Consider the following 25,774-nt stretch of genomic DNA (forward strand, 5'->3'; position numbering starts at 1 on the left):
TAGCATTGTGATTTTTCTTTAATTAGTCATCGCAAATGTGTTGTTAGCAATTGCAAGACCACTATAAGATTCAAGTTATTATTTGTTAGTATCATGGCATTGTGATTTTTCTTCGATGGGTCATTGCAAACATGTTATTAGCAATTGCAAGAACTCTAGCAGATTCAAGTTGTTTGTTCATATTATGGCATTGCGATCTTTGTTTAGTTGGTTTGTTGCAAATATGTTCAATTTATATTAAGAAAATCATGCTATGTGCTACTATTTTTTGGTTGGACAGTTTTTTTGTCGGTATGATGGAATTGAAGGACTGATCTACCCCTTCACCATGTCATGTTGTTTTCTTGTAGACACAAGTGGGAAAGTTCCCGAACGAGTCCTCATGTTGTATTCGGGTTCATGCTTTGGAAAACATACATTGTATACAGCTATGGGGTATTGAGCAATAAAGGAGAGGGTTACTGTTGTGTTCATTTGTATTTTTGGTTCTGTTAGTTTTTGGACTTTAGAGTTTTTATGGAATTTCCAATTTTGGATGAAAAGACCGATTAGGTAGGTTGCCTATGTTTATAGTGATGCTTTTGGCATGTTCCATCTTCACGGTTTTTGTCAGTTTCTATTGGGTGGTTTATGATGTTGGTAGGTTATAAGAAGGCACTGCTACTGAACTTCTTGCCGGTTAGAATTGTCAATGCCTTGCCTCAATGTTTTCTCTTGATACAAATCTTTGCTTAGTGGTCATTGATATGTGATAGCTTTAGTTAAACATCTATCATGATTGAATTACTTTTGTTCCTTAACCAGATGATCTAAGATTGTCTGATCAATAAATATTTTTTTTCTGCATCCAACTGGGCTTTCTAGATTTTCTTCATGAGGGTCTCTCTCATATGAAGTTTCTGTATTTAGTATCCAAGCACATAATGTCGAAATAGTTACCTTGATTGAGATCTCAGAATTCTGTGCATTACTATTGGTTTACAGCCAACTTCTTTTTATTTTGCAAACTGCGGTAGTCAAGAATTTGATTGTCGCTTTCTTGTTCAATTTGTGTCAGATGATAAATACAATTGTTAATGTTCTCATGTATCTTTTTTGCAATGGGTCAATGACGAAGGCAGGATTCGAGCCCAGGACCTTGCGATATACTATCAAAGTCTCATGTATTTGATAATTCTCGTCTTGATTTTTACCTAAAATTGAAATGGTTGGCCTGGAGTTGACAATTATATATGGATTTCTTTGAAAAATGTATATGGTTCTGGTTTTACTACAGTTTTATTATGCTTGCATATTTTTATTTTCTGTTGGACCAAACTGGTGGATGGTTTGATTATACATGTATAAATCTCTGGAAATTTAGTTGGGGTAGAGCCTGAACCTACTCATTGTTTCACTAAGGTTATATTTCCTACCTTCTGACTACATTGCATATGGATCTTGTAAATGTTGTGTAAGAACATTTTAGTGTGTTGATTTACTAGTATGCTGACTCATTGTAATATGTTTGGAACTCGAGTCTTTTTGTGTTTCTAGATTGGGCAGATCCTCTAGGACTCCTGTCTGCAGTTTTTTAACATGTTCCATGTAATTGCTTATCTTAGTGCTCAGCTAATGATCTTCGATGGCACTTCATAAAAATCGATATACAATTTTGTTGGCTGCTTTTTGTTGTCTCTTTTTGTTTAGAGGTAAATCTTAAGCTTCAAACTGTTTGTTTTGGAGTCCCTTTTCTAGTTTTCAGGAGATAATACTGGAATTTCTCAGGGATACTCGAGTAGGAATGTGGAAGATGATAACTAGCGACTATTACGAAGACCAATAAGATGCATGCAGCATGTAATGAATTTGTTCATATTCTGTGCATTCACCTAATCATATTGATATATTAGTTCAGAACTCCTAATGTGAGAGTCGGTTTTAATATTGTTGCAGTTCAAGGTAGTTTTGGACATTTAAAATTTTCAGATGGTTTTATATTTTTCTGTGCCCTTTGTTCATTTGTAGCAACCTTCAACTTACGATGGACACTTAACATGTTTATCCCTGTCTTTTCTCAGAATAACAATCCATCATTTTATCCTGCTTCTTATGTACATGTTTTCAGGCCAGCTAAGTAGCAGCATCCCCAACTCGCGGATATTTTTTCTCTTAATTGGTCAAATTTCTGACTTATTGCATGTTGCTATTTTATTGCTTGCCTGTAGGATTTCTTTTACCCAATCGACAGGTTTTTTAACAATGATTTATATATCACACATGGTGCACTTCTCTACTTCATTTGAAGTTTTGAACGGAACTTTCTTCCTCTATTTCTTCACTTTGAATAACAACTAAGAAGGGGTGTGTTCAATGCAGGAGACATTACCGATGTAGAGTTTATGGAGGGTCTATATGCAGTCTTATAGAGAAAGGTTGTTTCATGATGATAATGAGAAACCATAATAATGTGTTCTCTTTTATATTTTATGTAGTTTTTCGTTACTATGAAGCATGTAATGGTGCATCTGAGATTCTCTCTATCAAATTCTTGGCTACTTATTGCAACAATGTTCAGTTGGTCTTTGATCTATTAAACTTGTCCAACGGTTGCAAGTTTTAAACTACTGGTAGGTCAAATTTTGAAATAATTATTTGTGTGTGTGTGTGTGTGAAAGCGTGCTTGAGGATGCTGAATAGACATTTCCAAGATTCTGATGAGTGTCAAAATTAGCGGCGGACGCAAATATTGTTAGTATGTAATGTGTCTTGGTATACTGATAAGAACATCCTAATTAATTTTTCATTTGCATCTCACAGAGCCTGTTGCAATAGCAGTCTTCGCAAGAGGTATGATCATAATCAGATTCTTCACTTGCCATTTTTAACTTCCAGCATTTTGTCTTGGTGTAAGATTCGCTCTCTGATGCAATAACCACAGGAGCTGTCATTATCTCTATGATGCAGCCAGTATCATTTGATACGGGTTTCTTTCAGGTTGCCCAAAGAAGAGGAGCAAATCCCCCTCCGAATCCTTCTCTCCTTTCTGTATCTTGCGTTGGTGGATTGCAGATACACTACCATTATTTCTGGTTACCCAAAGATGAGTAACAAACCATTCTCCAAAGTATTCTGTTCTTTTTGTTATTTTCCTTTGTTGGATTGCAGATACACTACCATTATTTCTGGTTACCCAAAGATGAGTAACAAATCATTCTCCAAAGTATTCTGTTCTTTTTGTTATTTTCCTTTGTTGGATTGCAGATACACTACCATTATTTCTGGTTACCCAAAGATGAGTAACAAATCATTCTCCAAAGTATTCTGTTCTTTTTGTTATTTTCCTTTGTTGGATTGCAGATATGCTTGCCCAAAGAAGAGTAACAGACCGACCCCTATCCAATTTCTCCTGTTCTTCTGTATTTATTTGGTGGATCACAGATATGCTGCCCAACAGAGGAGGTAATCATCTGGCTTCCTTTCCCCTATTCATCTCTATAGATCATTCATTGCTTCTTTTATCTATAAAATTTATGGCATTTGATTTGTGTTGGAGATGGACTTCACTAATGAGTAATCTGTTTGTTCATTGAACTCATTAAGATGGATCATTTGGTGCTGCATTCCTTGATGCACCACCTTCCTGCGATAATTAAATGCTGTCCTGCCCTTCCGTTTTCCAGTGGTCGGTGGATGTCCAAATAATTTGTAAGAATCTCCGGCAGATTGGTGGACAGAGTCAGCACAATCTCCTGGCATATCTTGTTAAACATGTAGGTACTATTAAGATGTGATCATTCATGTTCTGATGAACTGTAACAATCTCTTGGAGGCACCACATTAATAGGATTTTCTATCAAATTTCATGCACAAATTCCATATATTAATTTGGTTCTATATCGATGAAATCATTTCATCCGTCTGCAAACATATGCTTTTGTATGCCTTCTGCAAGAAATCTTCATGATTGGATAAAAAGAATAGTGTAATTTGTTTGATTAGTTCAACATTATGCATCTCAATCATGTCTGATTTGATCCTATTTTAACTGTTCTTTCCTCCACTTTTTAATGGGATGAGATAAAAAGGGATTTAATGTCCCTTGTTTAGAAAGAGGAGACACGCCACGTGGTAGCCCGACAAGCGCGGTGCCGTCCTCTTCGGCCCTCACAGGTTGGTAATAGATCCACACCCCTGTAACGTACGGACGGATCCTGCAAAGGATCCCATCGGCTTGTGTCTCCTCATCTGCGCACGACGATACGTACATGCGTACATGCGAGCGACATGCATGTGTACGGATTAAACAAACCCCTTCTCATGGCTTAGTTTAATCACCGGCTCGGTCGGACCCGACCCAGTCTTGTGCGTTGACGTTGGTGGCCTCTACATGAAATCAGGTCAACCGCCATTTACGTAGCCAGGAAACGTGAAGGCGCCACCGCATCCAACATTAATAAGGAGGACCGACTCAGCCGTCGGTCGTGTGTCAGTGGGAATAGGAGGGGGCGGGATCCGCTTGGTCGCGCCGGATCCGTGGCAGATTCGGGACTGCACCAAATCATGGAGAGGATGCTGATGAGAAGAGGAAGCGACCGAGAGAGAGAGAGACATGTCAACATGTCATCTCCAAGGCGGAGGAACCATATAAACCCTCGGATTCCCGCTGGGGAAGACGAGGATAGCATCCCCCAAGCGTATCCCCTGCACCGATCCTATCGTACTGCCCGCGTGTGTATATATCCTTCTTCGTCCCTCTCGTGCCCTCTGGCGAGTCGCTTCGTCGGAGTCGGAGCTGATGTCTTCAGTTGGTAATGGCGACGGCTGCTGCGCCGGCGGAAGCGACGGAGGGCAACGGCACGTGCTGGCGGTGGACGACAGCTCCGTCGACCGCGCCGTCATCGCTGGCATCCTCAGAAGCTCCAAACTCCGAGGTCGTTCGTAGATCGTCTCTTTCGATTTCCTTCGGCTTGAATCTGCTTAACCCTGAAAAGCTTGCTTGCAGTCACCGCCGTGGACAGCGGGAAGAGAGCTCTGGAGTTGCTCGGCTTGGTACGTCGAAATCTTCCTCTTCTTCTCCATCACCACCGTAAACCTTGTGTGTTGCTAACTGCAGGAGAAGAAGGACGTGAGCATGATCATCACCGACTACTGGATGCCGGAGATGACAGGATACGAACTCCTCAAGAGAGTGAAGGTGAGACCAACCCTCTTACCGTTTTATCATCCCTGTCTCGAGACAATAGACCGAGTGTTGCTACCGTGTACCGTCATCTCAGGAGTCCTCCGAGCTGAAGGAGATTCCGGTGGTCATCATGTCCTCCGAGAACGTCCCCAACAGGATCACCAGGTGCCTCTTCTCACTCATCTCCTGCTTCGATGCCCGTCGTCGTTCTCATTCATCTCTTGCTTGCTTGCTTGCAGGTGTCTGGAGGAGGGAGCAGAAGAGTTCCTGCTGAAGCCCATCAGGCCGTCCGATGTGTCCCGGGTCTGTAGCCGTGTCCTCAAATGAGGACCGTCGGATCCACAGTTGGCTTCTCATAGTTAGAATAATACGATGCCATGTGCGACTCCTCCTCCATCAAATTTCGTGCACCACATGATTTGTGGGCTGAATTTGATCCCTAAATGACTCCAATCGATCGATCGATCGGAATCTTCCTTTGTCGGTTGAATTATCGCACCAATTTGACATCATTATCGATAATATCTTTGCATATCTTTTGGACTGCCACCAAACCTACATCAACATTAAGCTTGATTTGATTCCCTTTATTTCGAGATGACGTGATCGCATACTGTGTCCTAATTGAACGTGACAATCGAATCTCCAATGACACATTGCATAGATTTAGGGGGACCGCTTCATTAGATTATAGGTATACGTCAACCTCATTAGTCACAATTTTGGATAACAATATATTTAAACCCTTCGTGGGTCAAATTCTCTTAGTATCCAAATCCATCTGAAATTGGATTTAAATACTAATTCATTATTGAGTAAAATCTAAAATGATATTTATATTCTCAAAAATTATTATGATTATAAGAAAATACTATTAAATCCAAATTTAATTGTCCAAACTAGATATCGATATAGAGAACCACAGTTCCTCTTCTGCATTGGTTTCATAATATTTTCAATCGACAGCGCACTTATTCAACTTCCGAACCTTAAAAACATTTAAGTTAAAGGTGTTTCCGACGATGCTCTTTTGATGCTGAGTTAGCTTTAGGGTTAGATGATTTGACTTGCTTTACATTGTATTGATAAAAGTTTGGAGGGATATATTTAGGGATCCTTTTATAATAGACTCTTATGATCGTTACTCTCGTGATTAACATTGATTATGTCGATCATTTTTTTTTTCTCTTTATATTAAGTTGATTGCATGTCATTAAAATATGTTTTGAGTTGATTAGGTCACGAGTTGTTAAAATAAGTTTTTGAGTTAGTTCAATCGCACTTTGGTCGACACGTTAGCACAACGTGACAACACCTCAATACCACATGGTTGATAACTCAAAACGAGATTGAATTGATCAAACATTATCATATTGGGTTCAACATGTTGCACTCGTAAGTAGGTTCAAGAAAAATATATAATCCATCACATAAATAACAATACTAGGAGTCTACGATACTACGAATTCTCATGGATACCCTTGGATATTTCTTTCAAGATAATGCAAAATGTCACTGACATAATTTTAACCATAAGTTAATTTAAGCATCAAAGGATCATTTTCGAAAATGTGACTGACATAATTTTATAAGATTTAATACTACCGAATCAAACAATTATTACATACTTTATAAGATTGAATTTTACTTGAAACTAACACCAAGGAAACATTTCGATTAGCCATGAATTAGCATCTAACCCGTATAATAAAATTTTGACGTAACAAGCACCTATGATATTTAAAGTATTTACATACTTTCATAATTCAAACTAATTAATATCAATTATAATTAATCATGATTAATCTAAGTTTCTTAATGAACATTAGTAATAGTGAGATATATATATATATATATATATATATATATATATATATATCATAATAATATTTGGTTACTTACGTGAAGAATTTTAATATTCGGAGATACATATAAAATATCAAAATTTAAATTGGAAAGGGTAAATACGTCGTTTCAAAATCCTTAACCAAGTAGTCTCATCTGTACTCACGTGAATGACACGTGATGTGATGTCATTGGTTTATTTAATCTTTATTTCATATTTCTCGTTTCTCCAAACTGAAGCGCCGCCAAGGGTTCCGTATTCCACTTCTCCCCGCTCGAGACAGCACGAGACGGCGATGGCGTTCTCCTCCTCCTTCGCCCCCTCGGGAGCCTTCTACTACGACCCCTCCTCCCTTCCCGCATCTCTCGGCACCCCCCGCATCGGCTCCGTCGAGGTCAGGGCTTTAGCGTTCCGATCCAACCCCAACCCCGCTCTCGCTTCTTCCCCGAAAGAAGCCGTCTTTTTGGCCGCTTTTTTAGCTCGAGGCGATGGGGGTTTCGCCCAGACGAGGAAATGGAGTTGCTTTGCGGGCCTTGATGGTGATAATGGTGCCGGCGATGACGGAGGATCCGGCGATCGAGCTGGCGGCGGAGATGGCGGAGACGAAGGCGACGGTGAGGACGGTAGCGACGAGGCCGAGTTCGGCCCGGTGATGAAGTTCGAGGAGGTGATTCGGGAGACGGAGGCGCGTGGCGCGAGCCTGCCACCTGATCTGTTGGAGGCGGCCAAGAGCATTGGGATTCGCAGGGTTCTTCTCTCGAGATATTTGGATTTGCAGGTAATTTAGTTTGGATACTTGCTTGCAAGATGGTTGCTTTCTTGGAAAGATCTTACCTTTTCTTTGGTTTTGTTTTCAAGGGGTCATGGTGGCCGATTGGTGTTGCCATCAGGCATTGCTCGTTGCTTCGGAATCGGATGCTTGCCGACCCATCGTTCCTTTTTAAAGTGGCAACGGAGGTCTGATCGAACTCTATTACATTGGATACTGTTGATATTGGAATTTACGAGTACCATCAAGAATTCACTTTTTACAAGTTGAATATCCATTTTTTCCCCTTTATTTCGATCAGCGCAGATAGTTATTGATTCTTGTTGTGCGACGTTCGCGGAGGTTCAAAAGAGGGGAAAGGATTTTTGGACGGAGTTTGAATTGTACGCTGCAGATCTTCTGGTCGGGATAGTTGTCGACATTGCTCTAGTGGGTTTATTGGCTCCCTATGTAAGAATTGGACGGCCATCTGTGTCAGCATCTACTGGGTTTTGGGGAAGCCTCAAGCGTGGTTTTGAAGCTTTGCCTAGTAGGTGAGTGCTTTTATGCGTTCGCTTCCTGTTGAAAATTTCTGAGCAATATTGAAATTATTTTCTCCATTATTTCTTTTATTATCCGTGTTTTCCTCTCCTTTTCTTCTGTTCTTATTTATCTTTTTTCTCTTCCTTTTTTTCTTTTGTCATCTTCCAATCCTGTGTTACGACTTTCATTTCTGTTTGGAAGTTAGTTGAACTTTCTTCTTAATGTTTTCCCGGTTCCTTATATTTTGTTTGAGTGCCATTTGAACTGACAATAGCATTTCGAGGTTCTTCGTGTTTATCTGGTATGCTATGATGTTTCTATGTTACTATCAGTCGTTCATTTTCTGTATCAGCTGATACTTTTTTATAATTGATACTTGCTCACTAGCCGTTGTACATTAGTCCAAGATATCTTATGACTTGCTTCTTTCAAACTTGATCAAGATTCTTGGTACCAGGATATTCTATTATGTTCTTACACTTGATAGGTTACAGTAAGACACAAGATGCCAGAAACTACATGACCTTGGTCAAGGGCTTTTCAAACTTAAGCTGTTAGGAATTGAAATATTTTGGTCACTGCCTCAAGCAAACATTTGAAACCAGATATCTTAGGAATTCAAACATTTGAATGGTATCGTTGATATTGTTCACATGTGAATGATATTGGCCTTGATAGTATTGTACTTAAAGAACAACAACAACAACAACAAAGCTGAAAGTCTTAATTATCTGGAGTCAGCTACATGAATCTTTTGCCATAAGTGTGGTCATGAAAAAGACATATCTTTGTCCTTGAAATTTCAAACTAAATTTTCTTAACTAAAGCTCACTTTTCCTGTTTTTGACAGTGTTTTTGAAGCTGAAAGACCAGGCTGCAAATTTACTATTCGGCAACGGATTGGGACATACTTTTACAAGGTAGGTACCTAAATTTCGTTGCTAAGTAATTATCTTTCTAGGACTGTTAGACATCTCTTCAGTGTGCCTTATTCCTAGTTAAGGATCATAGTTTGCCTCAAGAAATCCTCGTAGGGACTTATTAAGCGTAATTGGTTATTGTACATTGTTCTGGATGCAGGGAGTTCTATATGGATCAGTTGGATTTGTTTGTGGTATTGTAGGCCAAGGCATTGCCAACCTAATAATGACTGCTAAGCGGTACAAACTTATACTCTTCATATATATCATTTAAATTCAGATGCATCTGAACATAATATCTTCATTACTCAATCTCTTTTGGTCTTTTTTTTTGTTTTGCTAGAATGTCTTATCTGATTTGGTGAATTCAGTGTTTACAATGGGCCATCAAAACAGGAGTCTATCATCTTATTCAGAACAAGTTTATATGTTTCCTTTTACAGTTGCATGCTGCTTACTTAGAGACATGCTATCCATGATTCTTTAGTTGAACAAACCCAACAGTTGCATTATTATTGGGCGTTACAAAGCTAGAAGTTGTGTACTTTGGATCCTATTGTAAGTAGGATGACTGGGATTTCTCTTTGAAACTCAGTTTTGATTTGATTTTGGGTTGAATTAGATCAAATTTCCAATAATCTTGATTTGGATGGGTCTCAATGTGAACTACTTACTCGATGGTAGGGTTCATCAGTGGACTCACCCACCCAAGTGTTGTGGTGACTAGTAAGGGTCCATAGTGATCCAATTTGGTTACTTGACCTCAGGTTCAGTGTACTGCAGCGTACCATTCGTATGGGTGGTATGTACTGATTGAACAAGGGATTGGTATGCGCGGTACATCGGTACATCTTCATGTATCTTATGTTGGTATGCTTGGTATGGTTCGGTATGACTCGGTATATATCATACTGACAGTTGGTTGGTACATCGGTACGGATTGGTAAGGTGAACCATGTTTGACCTTGACATTAATGGAATATTCTGGACCAAGGAAGGAGTCCTCAAGTTGTTAGTTTTCTGGACCAAGATTTTAAATATACTGCTTGATTTATTTTGCTATTATAGGTGAATAGTGTTTAAGGTGCATTTGACAACAATCTTCTATCTTTTATTCTCTGGCTTATCTCTTGAGGATTAAAATAAGAAGTTGCATAAACTCATATTATCTACTAATTTTCCTGTTACAGTGGATATCTTGTTTTGCTCACATTATGCTAATTTGCAGAATTCTCCACCTTCTAAATATGAATAACTAATATGTAATATATCTAAACTCTAATGTAAGTTGTATTAACTTTGGAAGAAAGCAATGTGACATGTGGCATATTATAGATGCAAATTTCCAAATGGATATGGAGGACAGTAGTGAAATACTTATATCATGACTCTAAATATCCATAAAATCCTCCTAATTATTATTTTGCTTCTTAAGTTTGAGACTTTGTTAATTGCTGTTAAACTGATGTTGGACATACTCCATGTTAAATTTGAGACTGTGCTCATTGCAGTTTGAAAGATCAAAGAAGTAGGTCTCGTTCATTATAAATTTGAGAGTTATTTATGTCTGTGTTCATAATGTGGCTTTTGAAATATATTCCTTGGTGTTGCCATAGTTTGCTGGATTAACTTCACAAGTAGTAAGTAAAAAGTTTTAGATATTTCATGATTTTAGGTTCCTGTGTATTATCTTCTGAAATAGACCTTTGTATGTTTTGCATGCACAGAGTATACTGCTGTATCTTGGTTTTCTGAATTCCTTTTTATCATGTCCAGGAGTGTAAGGAAATCTGATGAAGATATACCTGTTCCACCACTTGTTAAAAGTGCTGTTCTTTGGGGTATGCGGATTAATGTTAAGCATGATAGCCTTGTCAAAAGTTTGTCTTATGTTGAATTTGCTACAATGAGTTGCTGCATCACTTGTGTTATCAACTTAGCATTTGGATTTTTCTCATCTCAATGTTCTGAAATCATAACATGGAGCTTAATTTCTTTGTTATTTGATTTATTTTTGTTAAGCTTATATGCAAATGAACCTAGCCATGCTTTTAATGCTAATCTTACACCATTAGGACAATACATTTAGCTGACCTCATTGGTCTATAGACATCATTATATACAATCCTCGGTCTAATTTTTGTTATTTTGCCACCATTTTTTCCTGAACTAACCATTAAAATCCCATCCAATTGAGCCATTTTCCTCTCAATTGTGTCTTAATTAGGACAATACTTGTAGAAAGTTTGCTTTGATCATATATTTCAAACGATCAATTGATTGAAGGGAGAAAAGGAATAAAGTTTATTCTTATCGAATAATTATGACATATTTGTTTTAGTGTTGGGAGAATGTAAATTACTAGTTGTTAATTAGAAGCCCCAACAACCAAAATGGTCCACCTCCAGTAGCCATTGTATGATTTATAAGGTTAGTAACCACAGAGTTCAGTATACACCCAACTCGTGGATATGTGTGTTCAATCCAATTCATGGGATGGAGACTAAAGTCCATGTCAAGGATAACATAATTTTGGAATTGATGCTAGTATCAACCAAGGGGATTGGGCTGGGGTGGTTTGGGGATCGGTACATAGTTTTGGTTGCAGATTGAATGTGGAAGATAAAAAAGGGGAAAAACTCCCCTAGTATATGTAAGGCCTTCGGAGATTGGCTAGAAAGTCTGGTATTGTCATGATCAGTCCTGATGGGCTGTGGTTAGAAGCTGTCAGAAACTTGGTTGGAATTGGACCGACCGATGGGAATTCATGAAATGTAGTGGAACTGTTTGAGAGTGATTGAGCAAGCCAGAATTCGTCAGGAATGAATTGGAAAACAGGAGTTAGCAAGTTCAACAAAATATCTGCCTTTTTCCACCATTATGACTGATCCTCATTGGTTCCCGACAATTCCTTGTATCCCTTGAAAAGACAATTTGTGTGGGGTCTTATCAATCCTGACATAAATCAGTCTAACTCACAAGCACTGGTCCAAGTAATGTTGCTTTATTTTAGGGAAGGGCATAAACCTTTTCATTCTAAAATTCAATTGGATGACATATGGTAGGTCAGACATGTTGAATGGACTAATCTGACACCGATTTTTTAGGTGCCATTAAGATATTCTCTGTATTATATAAACATAAATGTGTTCTGAAGTAAATATGAAATTAGATTTCTAGTTAAGTTACCTTAAGAATTTGAAATCATTTTAAAAGTTTTTTAACATGGACTTGGATAATTCTTCATTTGAAGTTCATGGTGAAACATTTTGTACATTTTATCTATAGAAGACATAAATTTTTGCCATATGTTTCATTGTGCTAGTACAAATTGATCTATATGTAGCTGTTTTTTTGCACATATGGGCACTATTGATGAATCTTTCATGAGTAAAGCTTATACCTAATGAGTCTGCTTGAAATTCAGGTGTCTTTCTAGCAGTATCTTCTAATACTCGCTATCAGATTATTAATGGCCTAGAGTGTGTGGTTGAGGCATCACCATTTGCCAAACGCATCCCACCTGTTGCTATGGCTTTCACAGTTGGAGTTCGTTTTGCCAACAACATCTATGGGGGTATGCAGTTTGTGGATTGGGCTCGATGGAGTGGCGTTCAATGAGGTATTATTAGAACTTTAGCTTCTTTATATTCTGCAAATAGAAAAACTTAACTTGTCTTAAGAATTTACCTGACTTATATTAGCTTTAAAAAAAAAAGATCAAAACTGTTTATTTCTAGTGGTAGTTTAGTTTCTATTTATCCAGGCAGTATTTACATGGACCAGCCCTCGTCAAGTGATCTAGGGTTGAAACCCTCTCTCTCTCTCTCTCTATATATATATATATATATATATATATATATCTATCTATCTATCTATCTATCTATCTATCTCCTCCCCCAAAAAATCATGATGCTGGCCTGCCTGCCTCCTACAGCTGATGGCCTTGGTATTCCTCTTCCTCTTCCTCCTCTTTTCTTCGTCTGCTTCTCTTCCTCTTCTCCTTCCCCTCCTCTCCCCCTCTCCTCCTTTCCTTAATGGTATCGCACTATGTACCATTATATCATGTGTTAGTCTGCCAGTGTCTGGTGTGGCCAGTGTCTCAGATTTTAAACCATGGTAACAATATGGGGGTAGTTTGATGGTTACTGCTCTTTGTTTGATGGTTCACCATTGGTAGTCTTGCAAATCTTGTGCAGTATCATCCCAATACATGGCAGACCGGGGAACTTACAGAGCTAATTTCATTGCTTTTGAGAAAGTGTCTGGTTTTCCTTTTTCAATCTTTTTAAGCCCTTTCTTAATTATGTAGGTTAGCTAGATACAGTTTCTTTAACCGTGTTCTTATTATACTCTCTTTATGACCTAACTTTTGCAGGGTATAGAAAGACCCTATTATTGGAAAGCCTGCAGTGTTATTACTAAAGCGATATTATCACATTGCTTTTGTTGATGATGTTTTCCAGTGCCATGCAGCAATTGGCATCAGGTCACAGGGTGGTTCAACAAAGAGAAGTTTGTTATCTGAGTGAGGGAACTGAGAAAATTGCTTCTTTATCATCTTCTTCTTGCATTTCAATCATCGGATGGCTGATGTCCCATTAATATTATCTTATTGTAAGATTATTCTTTCAACCAGGTTCTAGGATGTTAGATTTTTCTTGAATTCAAATTTTTCATTGGAGCTGCGCACAGGACATCAGCAAACAGGATGTAATTATATAACTTGTTCCTGTAGAATCACACAGACACCTCATCCATGAAGAACACGAGGCTAGATTGGTTTTTTATCATCTGATTGCAGATATAACTAGGACTCTCCCCCTGCTAGAAGTCTAATTTCAGTGTCTATGAATCTTTAGGCTGTGTTCCCATGCCTGAACTCAAGTAACTCCGATTCCATATGTTCTTATTTTAGACTGTGTTCCTCTATGATCATTTGCTGATTTATTATCTTCAATCATATCTTGGTTGTCTCAGTTCACTGGCATAAGGAGCAAAATCTCACCATGGGACAAATGACTGATTCACTCTCAGACCTTACTCTCAACTTTTGCTCCTAACTATTTTTAGATTTTGCAGGATTTATCTGACTCTTTTGACAGATTCTCCCCTCCTTGTGGTGATCCTCCTTGATGAGTTTTCAATGTGAAACAAATTCACTGCAAATATAGCATCTATGTTGATGCACAGAGGCACACAGCTTTGTCCTACCTAGCAGCACAATGAATAGAAACTATTGATTGGTTACCATTGACATGTTTACAAAGTAACCTTAAAGAGAAGTGCCTTCCCCTCTTGGCAAGTTGGAAGATTTATGTGCATATGATGGATTCCAATGCTGCATATGGTACTAAGTGCACAAATGCACTCAGAACTCGTACATACCTCTTTGCTAAGCAGCTGATTCTTTCCTCCTTCACCTGCTGGTCGAAACATATGCTGTTCATACCATCCTTTCATCATGTTTACTTGGACAGTCTAATGCAAATGGACTATCAAGCTTGATCAATTCTTTCAGTCTTATTCCAACTCAACAATTGATGCCTGAGAGGAGAGAATACCAGTAGGTGACATTGTTGACTATATCCGTCATATGGATAGCTGCTCTTCTGTTGGTGCATTCTTAGTGCCATGGAGCAGCATTTGCATGCAGTGTTGACTCATGATGGTCTTGAATGTAATATGAACAAAGTATCTACTGATTTATATATATACATACAGATCAGTTGGCCTTGAATGTAATTGGTGTGATTCTCATACCATGGTGGACCAGAGGCTGCTAGTGGCCACCAGCACTGCAGCTTTTGGTGAAGACCACCAAAACAAAGATGACAGGTGCTTCTCCGCATACACAGTTTATCCCCTTCAACCCCGGCACAGGGTCATGTACCTTGGTGTCATCCCAAAGGTTATTTTGCTGTGCCGGTGCCTGATATGTGCCTCACCGGTCTTATTTCTCCTTCCCCTTGTGAGGCAGAAGAGTCTCGCTCGAAGCTTTCTCTCAGTGTAGTGGTGTGGTTCTTCCTCGTTATGGGACACTTTCTTTCAGGCACCTTGTTTCCCCAATGGGCTTGCCACATTCCAACCTTGTTCTCGTTCTGCTCTCTTTTTCTTTCCTGTGGCTTGGGCGAATCCACCATCTCCTTCTCCATCTTGTGCACTGAACAGTGCAACTGTGATGCATTTGCTTCTCCGTCTCTGCCATCTACTTTGAGCAGCACCTACATCACATTATCAGAAGAATGGAGAAGAAGAAGAAGATGGTGATGGATGCCGACGATGACTTCTTTTGCAGAAGCAACAATCAACGAACTGACTAAGTTCACTTGGCTGCTCCGTTGGCATGGTGGAATCTGTGTAGATGATCACGGGAGCTTTCGATTGTGCCATGAGAAGATTTATAGCTCTCATGACAGCAAATGGTGCATGGCCTCCATTGTGAGAGAGAGAGAGAGAGAGGATTCTCAATGATGCACAGGAACCGTACCCGCTTAGTTACCACCGAGACAGCAATGGGCCCATAGTAATCTTTCGAATCACTATACCAGTAATAAGAGCGGGTAATATGTCAAGCTGATGAATTTGGTGCGATTAGACCCATTTGGTGCAGCGCTGTGCTGTAACTTATTTTACGCATCAGCCCACGCGTGCTTTCTCCGCCGCCGTAGTTTACCAATTGCCATCGAGAACGTGGCGTCCACTCACCGGGCGACCCATGCGGTCCCCAGCGCTTCTCACTTATTTCGGATCCAGTACAAACTTCGAGGCAGTGACGTGGATATCTGTTCAGTCGACACGTAACCAAATAAAAAATAAACATCATGGCAACTTGCATCGATCTTACTCAACTGCGGGATCTGCTCCAAGGCAAGCTGTACCGATGTGGATACACCCACCACGGGTCGCGGTAAGCACCCGCATGCTGATGTCGCCTCGGGTAACTTTATTTTCCTTTTATGCCCTTCTCATTAGCAGTAATTACCACTTTGTTGTCAATCGTGCTCACATTTAATATTTATGAAAAGATGGACACTAAAAATAATGATCCGATCACCCATCGGTCCAATACTTTTATTATTATTATTATTATGTTTTAATGAGTTCTTTCAGAGCTTAGAAACGTGATGAAGAATCCCACATGAAAGCATATTGATAATGATGATCTTCGAGTCACTGTCTTGCTTGTGAAGTTCATATAAAATTCTTCAAAATCAGAAAAGATATTCTCTAACATCAAAATAGAGTCAATTTTTGGATCAACTTGAACTCACCTTTTGGGAAAATGATGGAGTAATTGACCTTTCATTCTTAATCATACAGTATTCTTTACAGTTGTAATGATATGGGTATAAGAGATCTTAAAAATAAAAAAATAAAAAAACAAATATTAATAAAACTTAAATATTTTAAATTTAATTAAATTTATAAAAATATATATATATATATATATTAATGATAATAAAAATTGATTTAGTTGATTTCTGAGATGTATTATTATTATTATTATTATTATTATTATTATTATTATTATTATTATTATTATTATTATTTATTTATTTATTTATTTTTGAGGGTATAAATGGAATTTGGCTTCGAGTAGGAAGAGAGGTGATGGTGACGATAACATATAAGCTATATGCAATATGTCGAGAGCGAGAGAGCCATGCAATGCGTAGGACAGAACGAAAGAGGGTAAACTTAGAAGAGGAAGAGCACAAGAGAGCCGCAACAAAGAAGACAAACAAGGTTTTGGTGGCTCAAGAAAAGGGTGAGAGAGAGAGAGAACGGCGGAGAAGTGGGGGAGAATGGATGGCAGCACGGTAATTGGCATCGCGTGCATCCAATTCGATGCCCGCACCGGCCCGCGCACTGCTGCTTTGCTTGAATCCCAAGCGGTTGCTCTGTTGCTGGTGTCATCGCTCGATTTATATTGGAAAGGGGGCAGGTTTTTTCGATTTCGCTTGATTTCCCATTGGAGAGAGGAGCACCGGAGGCCATACGAGAGAGAAAAGGTTGAATCTTGTTAGGGTTTCCCTCCCTCCCTCGTAATTAATCTTGTCAGAGAAGTTTAAGAAGAAGATTGCGGCGGTCGATAGCAGGTTCTCTCTCTGTTTTAGGGTTCTGTTATCAGAAGCTTGTGTTTTTTCCCTGAAAACAGTTATGATATGGCTATTTGGGTTTGCGATTGTTTATTAGATTCTTGTTAGGGTTTCTTCGAACCGAAAGAGATTGTTCTTTATCTGGGCACTGGTTTTCAAGGGCTGTAGGTGACTGAGTGATAAGGTCTCTATGTGCTTTGAGTTTGTTGTTTTTGATTCCGTGTAGAATACAATTGCGTACGATGTAACTTTTGTTCGTCCCAATCAGGTACGGAGAAATGAAATCTTGGTCGTGGATCCTTTTAGGATGGTGGAATTTGGGCGTTCCGAGGTAGTTGTATCTGTTCTTGAGATCGAAAAAGGGTGCTTCTGAAGCCCTGGCTAATTATTCAAGGGGTTTTTTTCCTATCATATATTTTACACACAGAAACAGGTAGAGGGCGTTAAATATTCAAAGTGGCTTCCGAGAAGATTGAAAGATTTCGGCTCTGCATAAGTCTCTTTAAATTAGTGCTTTCAGGACTGTTAGTGTTATGAGGATAGTGATGGATCATGGCATCAATTTTCCTCATGGAGGAGTTTTTCTGCAGTCTTTTTGCAATCAACATGTAGTTTCTTTTCAACCAAAGGATGTAAAGAGCACAACCAATGTTTTTCTTGGTGACATGAACACTTCAGGTGGAATAATTGCAACGACAGGGTTGATATTGACTGGGAATGCCAGCACTCCAAACAATATTTCTTCCATGATTTTGACAGGTAATCTGCCAAGCAATATCCTTCTCGATCCATTACCTGGACTTGAGCATCTCGCAGCGTTTGCTGTTGATTGGTCCTGTGAGGAATTGGAAGTGTTGAAACATGGTTGTCATGTAAGTTACATGTTGCAATTTTGTCTGAGAATTATTTCTTACTTTTGTAGGTCCTATGGGCTATATCTTATATAACTAGTATACTTGGATAGACAACAGTAAACATTCATAGCTGCACGATGTTGGCTAATACTAATTTCATTGCATCTTATTACTATTTAATTGTTCTTAGCATTTTATAAAACAGATTCTTGGCTTCTATTGATCCATAACATGCCATCTGAGAGATTTATGCCTTTTTTTTGTTATTTCATCCACATGAGAAGCAGTATATCTTAAACTTGTAGGTAGAGTAACAAAATTTCTGTTTGCACCACTGCAGATATATTTATTTATTCTTGAACTCATATTTCATTTAAAATACATTTATCATCACTGGATTAGTTCAAACTAAATTATGATGTTCTTTTTTCCGTAAGATAAAATAACTGAAATGCTATTCTAATAGAGATTTTCCATTTCATTGTTTTCATTTCTCCTTTTAGAATACTATAAAGTGTGAAGTTTGTCCTCAATCTGTTGTAAGCATTGGTCATAGTCTGCGACTACTTTTCTGCTCTGACTTGTTGTTACATCTCAAAATTTCAGGTTTGCTAGTGAACCTAATATCATGAAGTATATCAAGATAGCAGCTAGACTTTCCGAGAAGACTGTGAGAGATGTTGCGATAAGGTGCCGATGGATGACAGTGAGTATTTCTACAAGTTTAATCATGAATGCGGAAAACATTTTTTTACAACATATCCTATTAGAAAGTTGTAGTGCATGACCATTAGTATAGTTGGTTATTTGTATATATGATGCTTGTAGTTGTTTGTTTCCTAGTTTTTGTGCATGAGCAGTTCAGAAAAGAGAACATGCATATTTATTTTAAAACAGTTTATTAAGTTTGGATATGGCAATGTTTATGTAGGCATATGGTTGTTTTCCTACCTTTTCTTTGAAAATTTGAGTGATTGGAAGTTTATTGCAGTTATGTAGGGTGACATCACTCTCTTATTTCTGTTTGCATGTCGGTTGAGTTGGAAAGTCTTAAAGTCATCAGTTTTGGGGCTAATTACAGATTGTCCTCCTGTATTTAGACCTCTTTAGCATCCCACCTCTTAGAACTTAAAAAATTTATATTGGAATATCTATAGTTATGAAAGTAAAACATCTAGCTCTATTTACCATAATGTTGTTAGTTTTATCGATGAAAGCACGAAAATGATGGGCAAAAACATAATTGCAATATCTATATAGTTATGAAAGTGAAACATCTAGCTCCATTTACCATAATACCATTGGTTTTATCGATGAAAGCACGAAAATGATGGGCAAAAAGATAATTTCAATATCCATATAGTTATGAAAGTGAAACATCTAGTTCCATTTACCATAATGTTGTTGGTTTTACCGACAAAAGCATGAAAACGATAGGCAAAAAAGGTACTTTCAATATCCCAGTTATGTTTTCGATGATGGTGGATGACGACACCGCTAGAGGGCGCGGGTGGTTGTTGTAGATGAGGAGAGCGACGACGAAAGGTGAGACAAAGAGAGAGAAGAAAGAGGACAATGCAAATACCAACACTCTACATCTGCATTGGTGTTGCTCGGCAACCGCGTCGATGCCGATACAGATGCTGAGTGGCGAAAGGGCCACTCGATATCTGCATCGGCGCCGACGCAGATGCAAAGTGACATCACCCTTCCTCGCGTTGTTGTCGGTGCCAACGCAGATGCAGAGTGGCGTTGCTTTGTATCTACATCTACGTTAGCACCGATGCAGATGCCAAGCGACGCTCTGCATCTGCATCTACATCTGTGTCGGAGCCGATGCACATGTTAAGCGGCCCTTTCGGTGCTCTGCATTTGTGTCGACATCGACGCAGCTACTGAGTGACGCCGACGTAGATGCAGAGAGCGTTGACATCTGCGTCATCCTCTTCCTCAACTCTCTTTCCCTCACCTTTTGTTGTCGCTCTTCCTCATCCACAACAGCCACCCACGTGCCCCAGCGGTGTCGTCGTCCGTCACCACAGAAAATGTAATTGGGATGTTGAAATTATCTTTTTGTTCATTGTTTTTGCACATTTGTTGGTAAAACCGATGACATTAGGGTAAATTGAGCTAGATGTTTCACTTTCATAACTATAGGGATTCCAATATAAATTTTTTAAATTTAGGGATCGAGATGCTAAAGAGGTCTAATTACAGGGGGTAATATGTAATTAGCCCTAAGTTTTGAGTGACTAGATAGTTTATTGCTGTTATGTGGGGTCAGATTGGGCCCCTCTCCCTATTTACATGTTGACTGAGTTGGAAAATCTTATAGTCATCAGTTTTAATGTTATTTTTGTTACATCGTATGTCGTGACCATGAAGGGTATAGACTGTGTTTAGGGTAAAATCAATTTTGTGTTTTCTCAGAAGCAGACAGGAGGAGAAAAAGGCATTTGCATGGCCTATTATTAAGGGAGGCTCATTGTTTAACATATTGGTATCATGGCACTTGTGATTTTTGGTTCTGATTGAGTTCAGAACATTAAGATGAGTGCCAGTGCTGATGTCTGCTGACATGTAATTAGTTAATTTTCTTACCATGCATTTGAAAGGACCTGGGATTCTTATCAGATAGTTATGGAAATTTCTAAACTGCCCTTCTATTTTTTTTTGGCAGATCCATGAAATACCTGGATGTTAAGTTCTATGATAATTTATATCTTTATGACATTTTGATTATAGAGGTTATTTGCTTTGAACTGTATAATTATCTCAGAAGATTTACTACTTGTCCTAGGGATTTCCTAATTATGCTAATATTTTTGACCTATTTATAGAGGAGGAGAATGGTAAACAACATAAATCTGAAGACTTTTATGCTGGAAAGAAAATCAAAGACAGAAAGGTAAATTTTCACATGCTTCAACTTATTGACAACTCATGATTAACATTGATACTATATGTCAAAGACTTTAGCTAGAGAGTAAGAATGTCAGGTTCTTCTAATAATTTTTGTGATATTCTAATAATTTTGTGCTAGTACCCCATATGGCTCTGTAAATTCAACTAAATCTGAACATTTTCAGTTTTCTAGTTTTTATTAGTCTGAAGATACAATCATAATGAAAAGACAGCATTATCTGTTAGTCAAAAGAGAAAGAAGTATATGGAACTTTTGTAGTTTGGACATGCAGTTTTCTCTTTTTTAATTGAATGATCCAAGGTACAGGAATTTAATGCTGTGGTTTTGATGTCTTGTATCAAAATTGGGTTCAGGAGAAGATTATAGGTTGTTCTTCAATGGTCAATATGCACTATAATCAACCGGACTGTGAAGCTGCCTGTTCTGTCATGATGTGTAATGGGAACCATATGAATCAGTTCTCATCTGAAGGTTAGTTGCTATTACTAAGACACTTGATCTTAGCTGATAGTTAATTTTTGTTGATAGTTTAACATGTCTGAAATGCTTATGTGGCATTAACCTATGTCATTAGTCAAAATCTCAGCATATGGGTTTCTTTAACAGAGAATGAAAACTATATGAGATAGTTTTTTGCATGTACTTCTTTATGTTCATATAGTTCCCTCTAAGCTTATGCTTTGCAATTCAGATACAAATATGTGTTATCTTTTGACTATCCATCAGTGCTATTAGATAAGGATGAATATTTGTAGAGGTTTAGCATATGCATGGGAATGGAAATAAAAATTAATGTGGAGGAGGCTCTTAGTGAGCTAGGATTCCCTACTTGGGCTTGGCCAAACCAAATAAGAATGTGATTCTCTTGCCCCAAGTTCTTATGAACATAAAAGGCATTCGTGAGTTCCAAATTATTACCATTTTCCCTTTACATTTTGGTACATAATCAGAAAGGAAAGAGCAGTATTGGTATATAAGTCATGTGTTGATCTTTTGTTATAATGGAACAAGTCTTTATATGGTTTGGAAGTTTAGACTTGCGTAGTATGTATTTGCATGTACTTTTTGTGATAGATAGCACCACTTATTCCATCAGTGGAGCATACACATGTTTCTTTTTGTGACGTTTCCTTAGTAAATGATAGTTTGGTCCAAATTTATTTTATTTTTTCTTATAATCTCAATTCTAACCATGTTTCTTCAGCATTCCCAGTGATTGACAGCAGAACAATGAATCTTCTGGAAGACAATGCAAAACTTCTTCACCAGATTGCAGTTAACAGTGAAAATAATGAGGTAGCTATTTTAAATCTCGTTTGCTATGAGCTGTAATGGTTATATATTTTATTTTCATAGAATGCTGGGTCTGAGGATCGGGTTATGCCATTTGTATTGTGCTAGATGGAAGAATTGGATATATTACTCTGCTGTAGGGAGCAAAGTGATTGCAGTCTTATCCTTTGAACTAGTGCAGAATTTGTCATTCATTTCCTTTGGGTGTATGAAGTAACTTATCTGCACTGGTTTGTTCTTTGTTCCCTTATTCAATACAGCACAATTTATCTGCTAAGCATTATTAAAAAGTGCATTGGTGCTTTTATCATATGTGTTGTTGAATCATATGATCAGATGCTTAAGACTCTTATGGCATTGTAAAATTTCAATTTTCACTGATTGTTTCCAAGATTCATGTATCACAGATTGCTAATAATCTTTTATAACTAGTTAGTTTTTTGGGAAGTTTTAGTGCATGCATTTATCTATTTATCCAAGCTTCTTTTAACATGTCCAAGCATATCGATCATTGGTCAGTTGTACATTCATTGTAGCAATTAACCTTATTTACCATTCTTTTTTATATATCATGACTTCTTTGGCTTTTCATTGAGGGATATGTTGAATCACAGTGATCAGTGCAACACCATCAATGCTCTTAATTAGGATACACTAAATTTCTCTAATTTTATGTAAGTATTTAATCACTTTTTTGCCTGCAGATTAAATGTTATGGAATCTGGAATTCATTTTTGACCCAGGAAAATGTGCATATTAAGAGAACTTTTAGATGCTCATTAATAAAATAAACTTCCCTTGTTGGGTGAAGTTGCTTGGATTTATATACATTGATGCATGAGACCTGAAAAATTATTGACCAAAGTGATGTGGAACTAGAGCAGTATAAGTGTGGCATGAGGCACATAACTCGTTGTCGACATATGAATTTATCCAGCACGAGCATTTAGCAACTACGATCCATCTTTTATAACACAAGCCTATACTATACAGATATTTCTTACTTCACTGTCTGTCAATTATTGACTTTGTATATTTGTGTCCTATTCATTTCTGTGGTTTCCTATCATTATAAATCCATCTGGACTGGTGATGTGTATTTTGATTTTTATACTATTTCTTGCTACTTTATATACTTATTAGTGAATACCTAAAGTGTGATGAGGATTGAGACAATGTTACTCTATTAACGTATATTACATGTTGAAACTGTAAACTAGAAAATATAATCAATTGTCTATCATAGGTTCCTCCATTATTTTGATTTACTATGATCAAGATTTTGCTAAACAGTAAGTTACATATTGGTTAGTTTGGCAAATAGGTAGATTGTGCTATCCTTTCAGCATGTATCATTGTCTCTTTGTTATCATCTTCATTCAGAAGCATGGATATGGTACGAACTTCATCATTAAAGAACTTGAAACCACAACATAACAAACAACATAACAACCATTTAAAATAGGTACGAACTTCATCATTAAAGAACTTGAAACCAAATCGTCTATCTGATAGTCATCCCAGTGGATATTTCATGCTTTTTAATGTTAGTTTGAGCTTCTGAACAAGATTTTTCTCGTTGAACAGCATGCTTGAAACGCCTGGTATTATGAGCCAGATGCCTCCACTGCCTGTGTATGCCAATGAGAATCTTCTGCATTCCATATTGCGCTCTACTAGTCAGGTAAGCTTCCACTTAATTAATTTGTCGCCACCTTTTTGAAGTCTAGTATATGTTATCATAGCTGCTTAAATGTTGATAAACCATAATTTTCTTTTGTTGTTGTTGTTGGTTCAGATTTAATTTTGACCACATTGCCATTTGGTTTATCCAAAATAATTTGTGAAGTACTCAAGATCAGAAAGAGATCAACTCAGATCTTGTCAGTAAACATAACTGCAGATGAACATGCATGGTGCTTCTTATCATACAGAAAGAACAACAAACGATTCTTTTTTAACTTTAGTTTCCAATTCTCAGATCTAACATTGTAAGAAACTAGGAAAGCTGGAATCTGGTAGGTCGATTGTTGTCAAAATTATAGGCTATCACTGTTGGGGCCAGGTGATGGATCGAGGTATCACCCTATGTTCTTTGGGAACCAGCTGATTTATACTGTACCACGTACCACAGTTGGGAAACTTTCAGGCATGAAATGCAAGTGTGCTACATGTCATGCTGCTGAACAAGAAACAAACACAAAATGTGTCGAGATATGGCATAGCAGGAACTCATGATATAATTATGATTTTTTATGGTTTAATGTCAGTGTATAGTTTGTGGCACCTCAATTCTGGTCTGTATACAGGATGAGATTGACCAATACATCGTGTCCATGAAGCCAATCAAGGTTCCTTGACTTATTTGATGGTCATTTTGCAGATTCTGATGATTTTTGGTTGATGACAAGTATTATTAGGTCATGATCTAATTGGGATTTGGCTGGGCAAATGTTTGTAAATGGGAATGAAAAGGTTGGAAAAAAGTAGTATCTATATATGCATCTTTTAAACTTGTTCAAGGTAGCATTTCAGCCTTTTTATGCTTGTTTCTCTACTTGTGCCATTTGATCCAAATGCCATTCTATTATCCACCGTCTAGTCCGTGACGAATCAAAATTTTTTTTTAGAGGAGATTTTCTCTACCATCCATAGTTCTCTCTTTTGCTTTCTGTTGTTACTTTTAACAAGCCTCAAAATTAGAAGTTACATCTGTAAATAAAAATGTTTGTTTCCACCTTAACTCTCTAGCATTGTATCTGATACTCCGAAATGGCTGTTTGTGATATGTGTGCAATCGAGTAATGAATAAGCTGCTTCAGTAATGAGCCATTTTGATACACAGGATTCTGATCATGAACTCCTATTGCTTGGTACTTGGTCTAAACTGTGTAAACTTGCTCAACTAGTAATATAATATATCAAAATGTACATTATCCTCAAATCTTTTGTCTTTCTGTGATTTTCTCTTTTGATAGGCACATGGACATGGCAACAGTTATCTCCAGGAAGAACCAAGCTGCTGGTGACCTGGTGCCACCAAGTGACCGGGTTACTGTAAGTACACAACCTTCTTATGAAGGTGATCAAAACTCTCTTTGATACACCTGCCTTTCGATAAGAGCATAAAGATCGCATGCCCACACCAGAGGAGACTGAAGAGCCAGTCAATAAGAATCTCAAGGACCTGACACTCGTACATATCAAGATTACGATATCGAACTTCTTTGTAAATGCTTTTGTAACACTAACACTATTAGGTGCTTGCAGTTCAACAAATTCTTAGTTCTAGAGAATAAATATTTATCTTCATAGTGTAATAAGCTGAACGGATATTCAAGTACGAGTGTTTTATCACCAATGAATACAGTTGGACAT

The 25,774-nt window shown here is 37.9% G+C and overlaps 3 protein-coding genes across 5 annotated transcripts; all 3 read left to right on the top strand.

Annotated features, from left to right (window-relative positions):
* The first annotated feature begins 4,489 nt into the window (after positions 1–4,489).
* LOC103994539 (two-component response regulator ORR5-like) lies at positions 4,490–5,698 on the top strand. 2 transcript variants are annotated; one of them, XM_018830211.2, is made up of 5 exons: positions 4,490–4,916; positions 4,985–5,031; positions 5,096–5,176; positions 5,259–5,329; positions 5,404–5,698. In XM_018830211.2, the coding sequence occupies exons 1-5, from the start codon at positions 4,778–4,780 to the stop codon at positions 5,489–5,491; spliced, it is 426 nt and encodes a 141-aa protein (XP_018685756.2). In that variant the 5' UTR covers positions 4,490–4,777; the 3' UTR covers positions 5,492–5,698. The 2 variants fall into 2 exon arrangements, with proteins under 2 accessions (XP_018685756.2, XP_009413176.2); XM_009414901.3 differs by having other exon boundaries at positions 4,490–4,913.
* A 1,548-nt stretch (positions 5,699–7,246) lies between these two features.
* On the top strand, positions 7,247–14,961 carry LOC135619163 (protein RETICULATA-RELATED 1, chloroplastic-like). Its single transcript, XM_065120889.1, has 8 exons — positions 7,247–7,788; positions 7,869–7,967; positions 8,086–8,312; positions 9,152–9,221; positions 9,382–9,461; positions 10,998–11,062; positions 12,649–12,843; positions 13,600–14,961. Exons 1-7 carry the CDS (start codon positions 7,306–7,308, stop codon positions 12,840–12,842), a joined length of 1,218 nt encoding a protein of 405 aa, XP_064976961.1. The 5' UTR covers positions 7,247–7,305; the 3' UTR covers position 12,843; positions 13,600–14,961.
* Positions 14,962–16,888: 1,927 nt separating this feature from the next.
* LOC135586999 (uncharacterized) lies at positions 16,889–25,773 on the top strand. Of its 2 annotated transcripts, none has more exons than XM_065120896.1 (9): positions 16,889–17,507; positions 17,592–18,195; positions 18,784–18,883; positions 21,018–21,085; positions 21,457–21,574; positions 22,308–22,399; positions 22,505–24,080; positions 24,195–25,269; positions 25,375–25,773. In XM_065120896.1, the coding sequence occupies exons 3-7, from the start codon at positions 18,874–18,876 to the stop codon at positions 22,565–22,567; spliced, it is 351 nt and encodes a 116-aa protein (XP_064976968.1). In that variant the 5' UTR covers positions 16,889–17,507; positions 17,592–18,195; positions 18,784–18,873; the 3' UTR covers positions 22,568–24,080; positions 24,195–25,269; positions 25,375–25,773. The 2 variants fall into 2 exon arrangements, with proteins under 2 accessions (XP_064976968.1, XP_064976967.1); XM_065120895.1 differs by lacking the exon at positions 24,195–25,269 and having other exon boundaries at positions 22,505–22,626; positions 23,984–24,080.
* Position 25,774: the final 1 nt, after the last annotated feature.

Source organism: Musa acuminata, chromosome BXJ2-8, assembly GCF_036884655.1.
Source record: "Musa acuminata AAA Group cultivar baxijiao chromosome BXJ2-8, Cavendish_Baxijiao_AAA, whole genome shotgun sequence".
NCBI classification, from domain to species: Eukaryota; Viridiplantae; Streptophyta; class Magnoliopsida; order Zingiberales; family Musaceae; genus Musa; species Musa acuminata.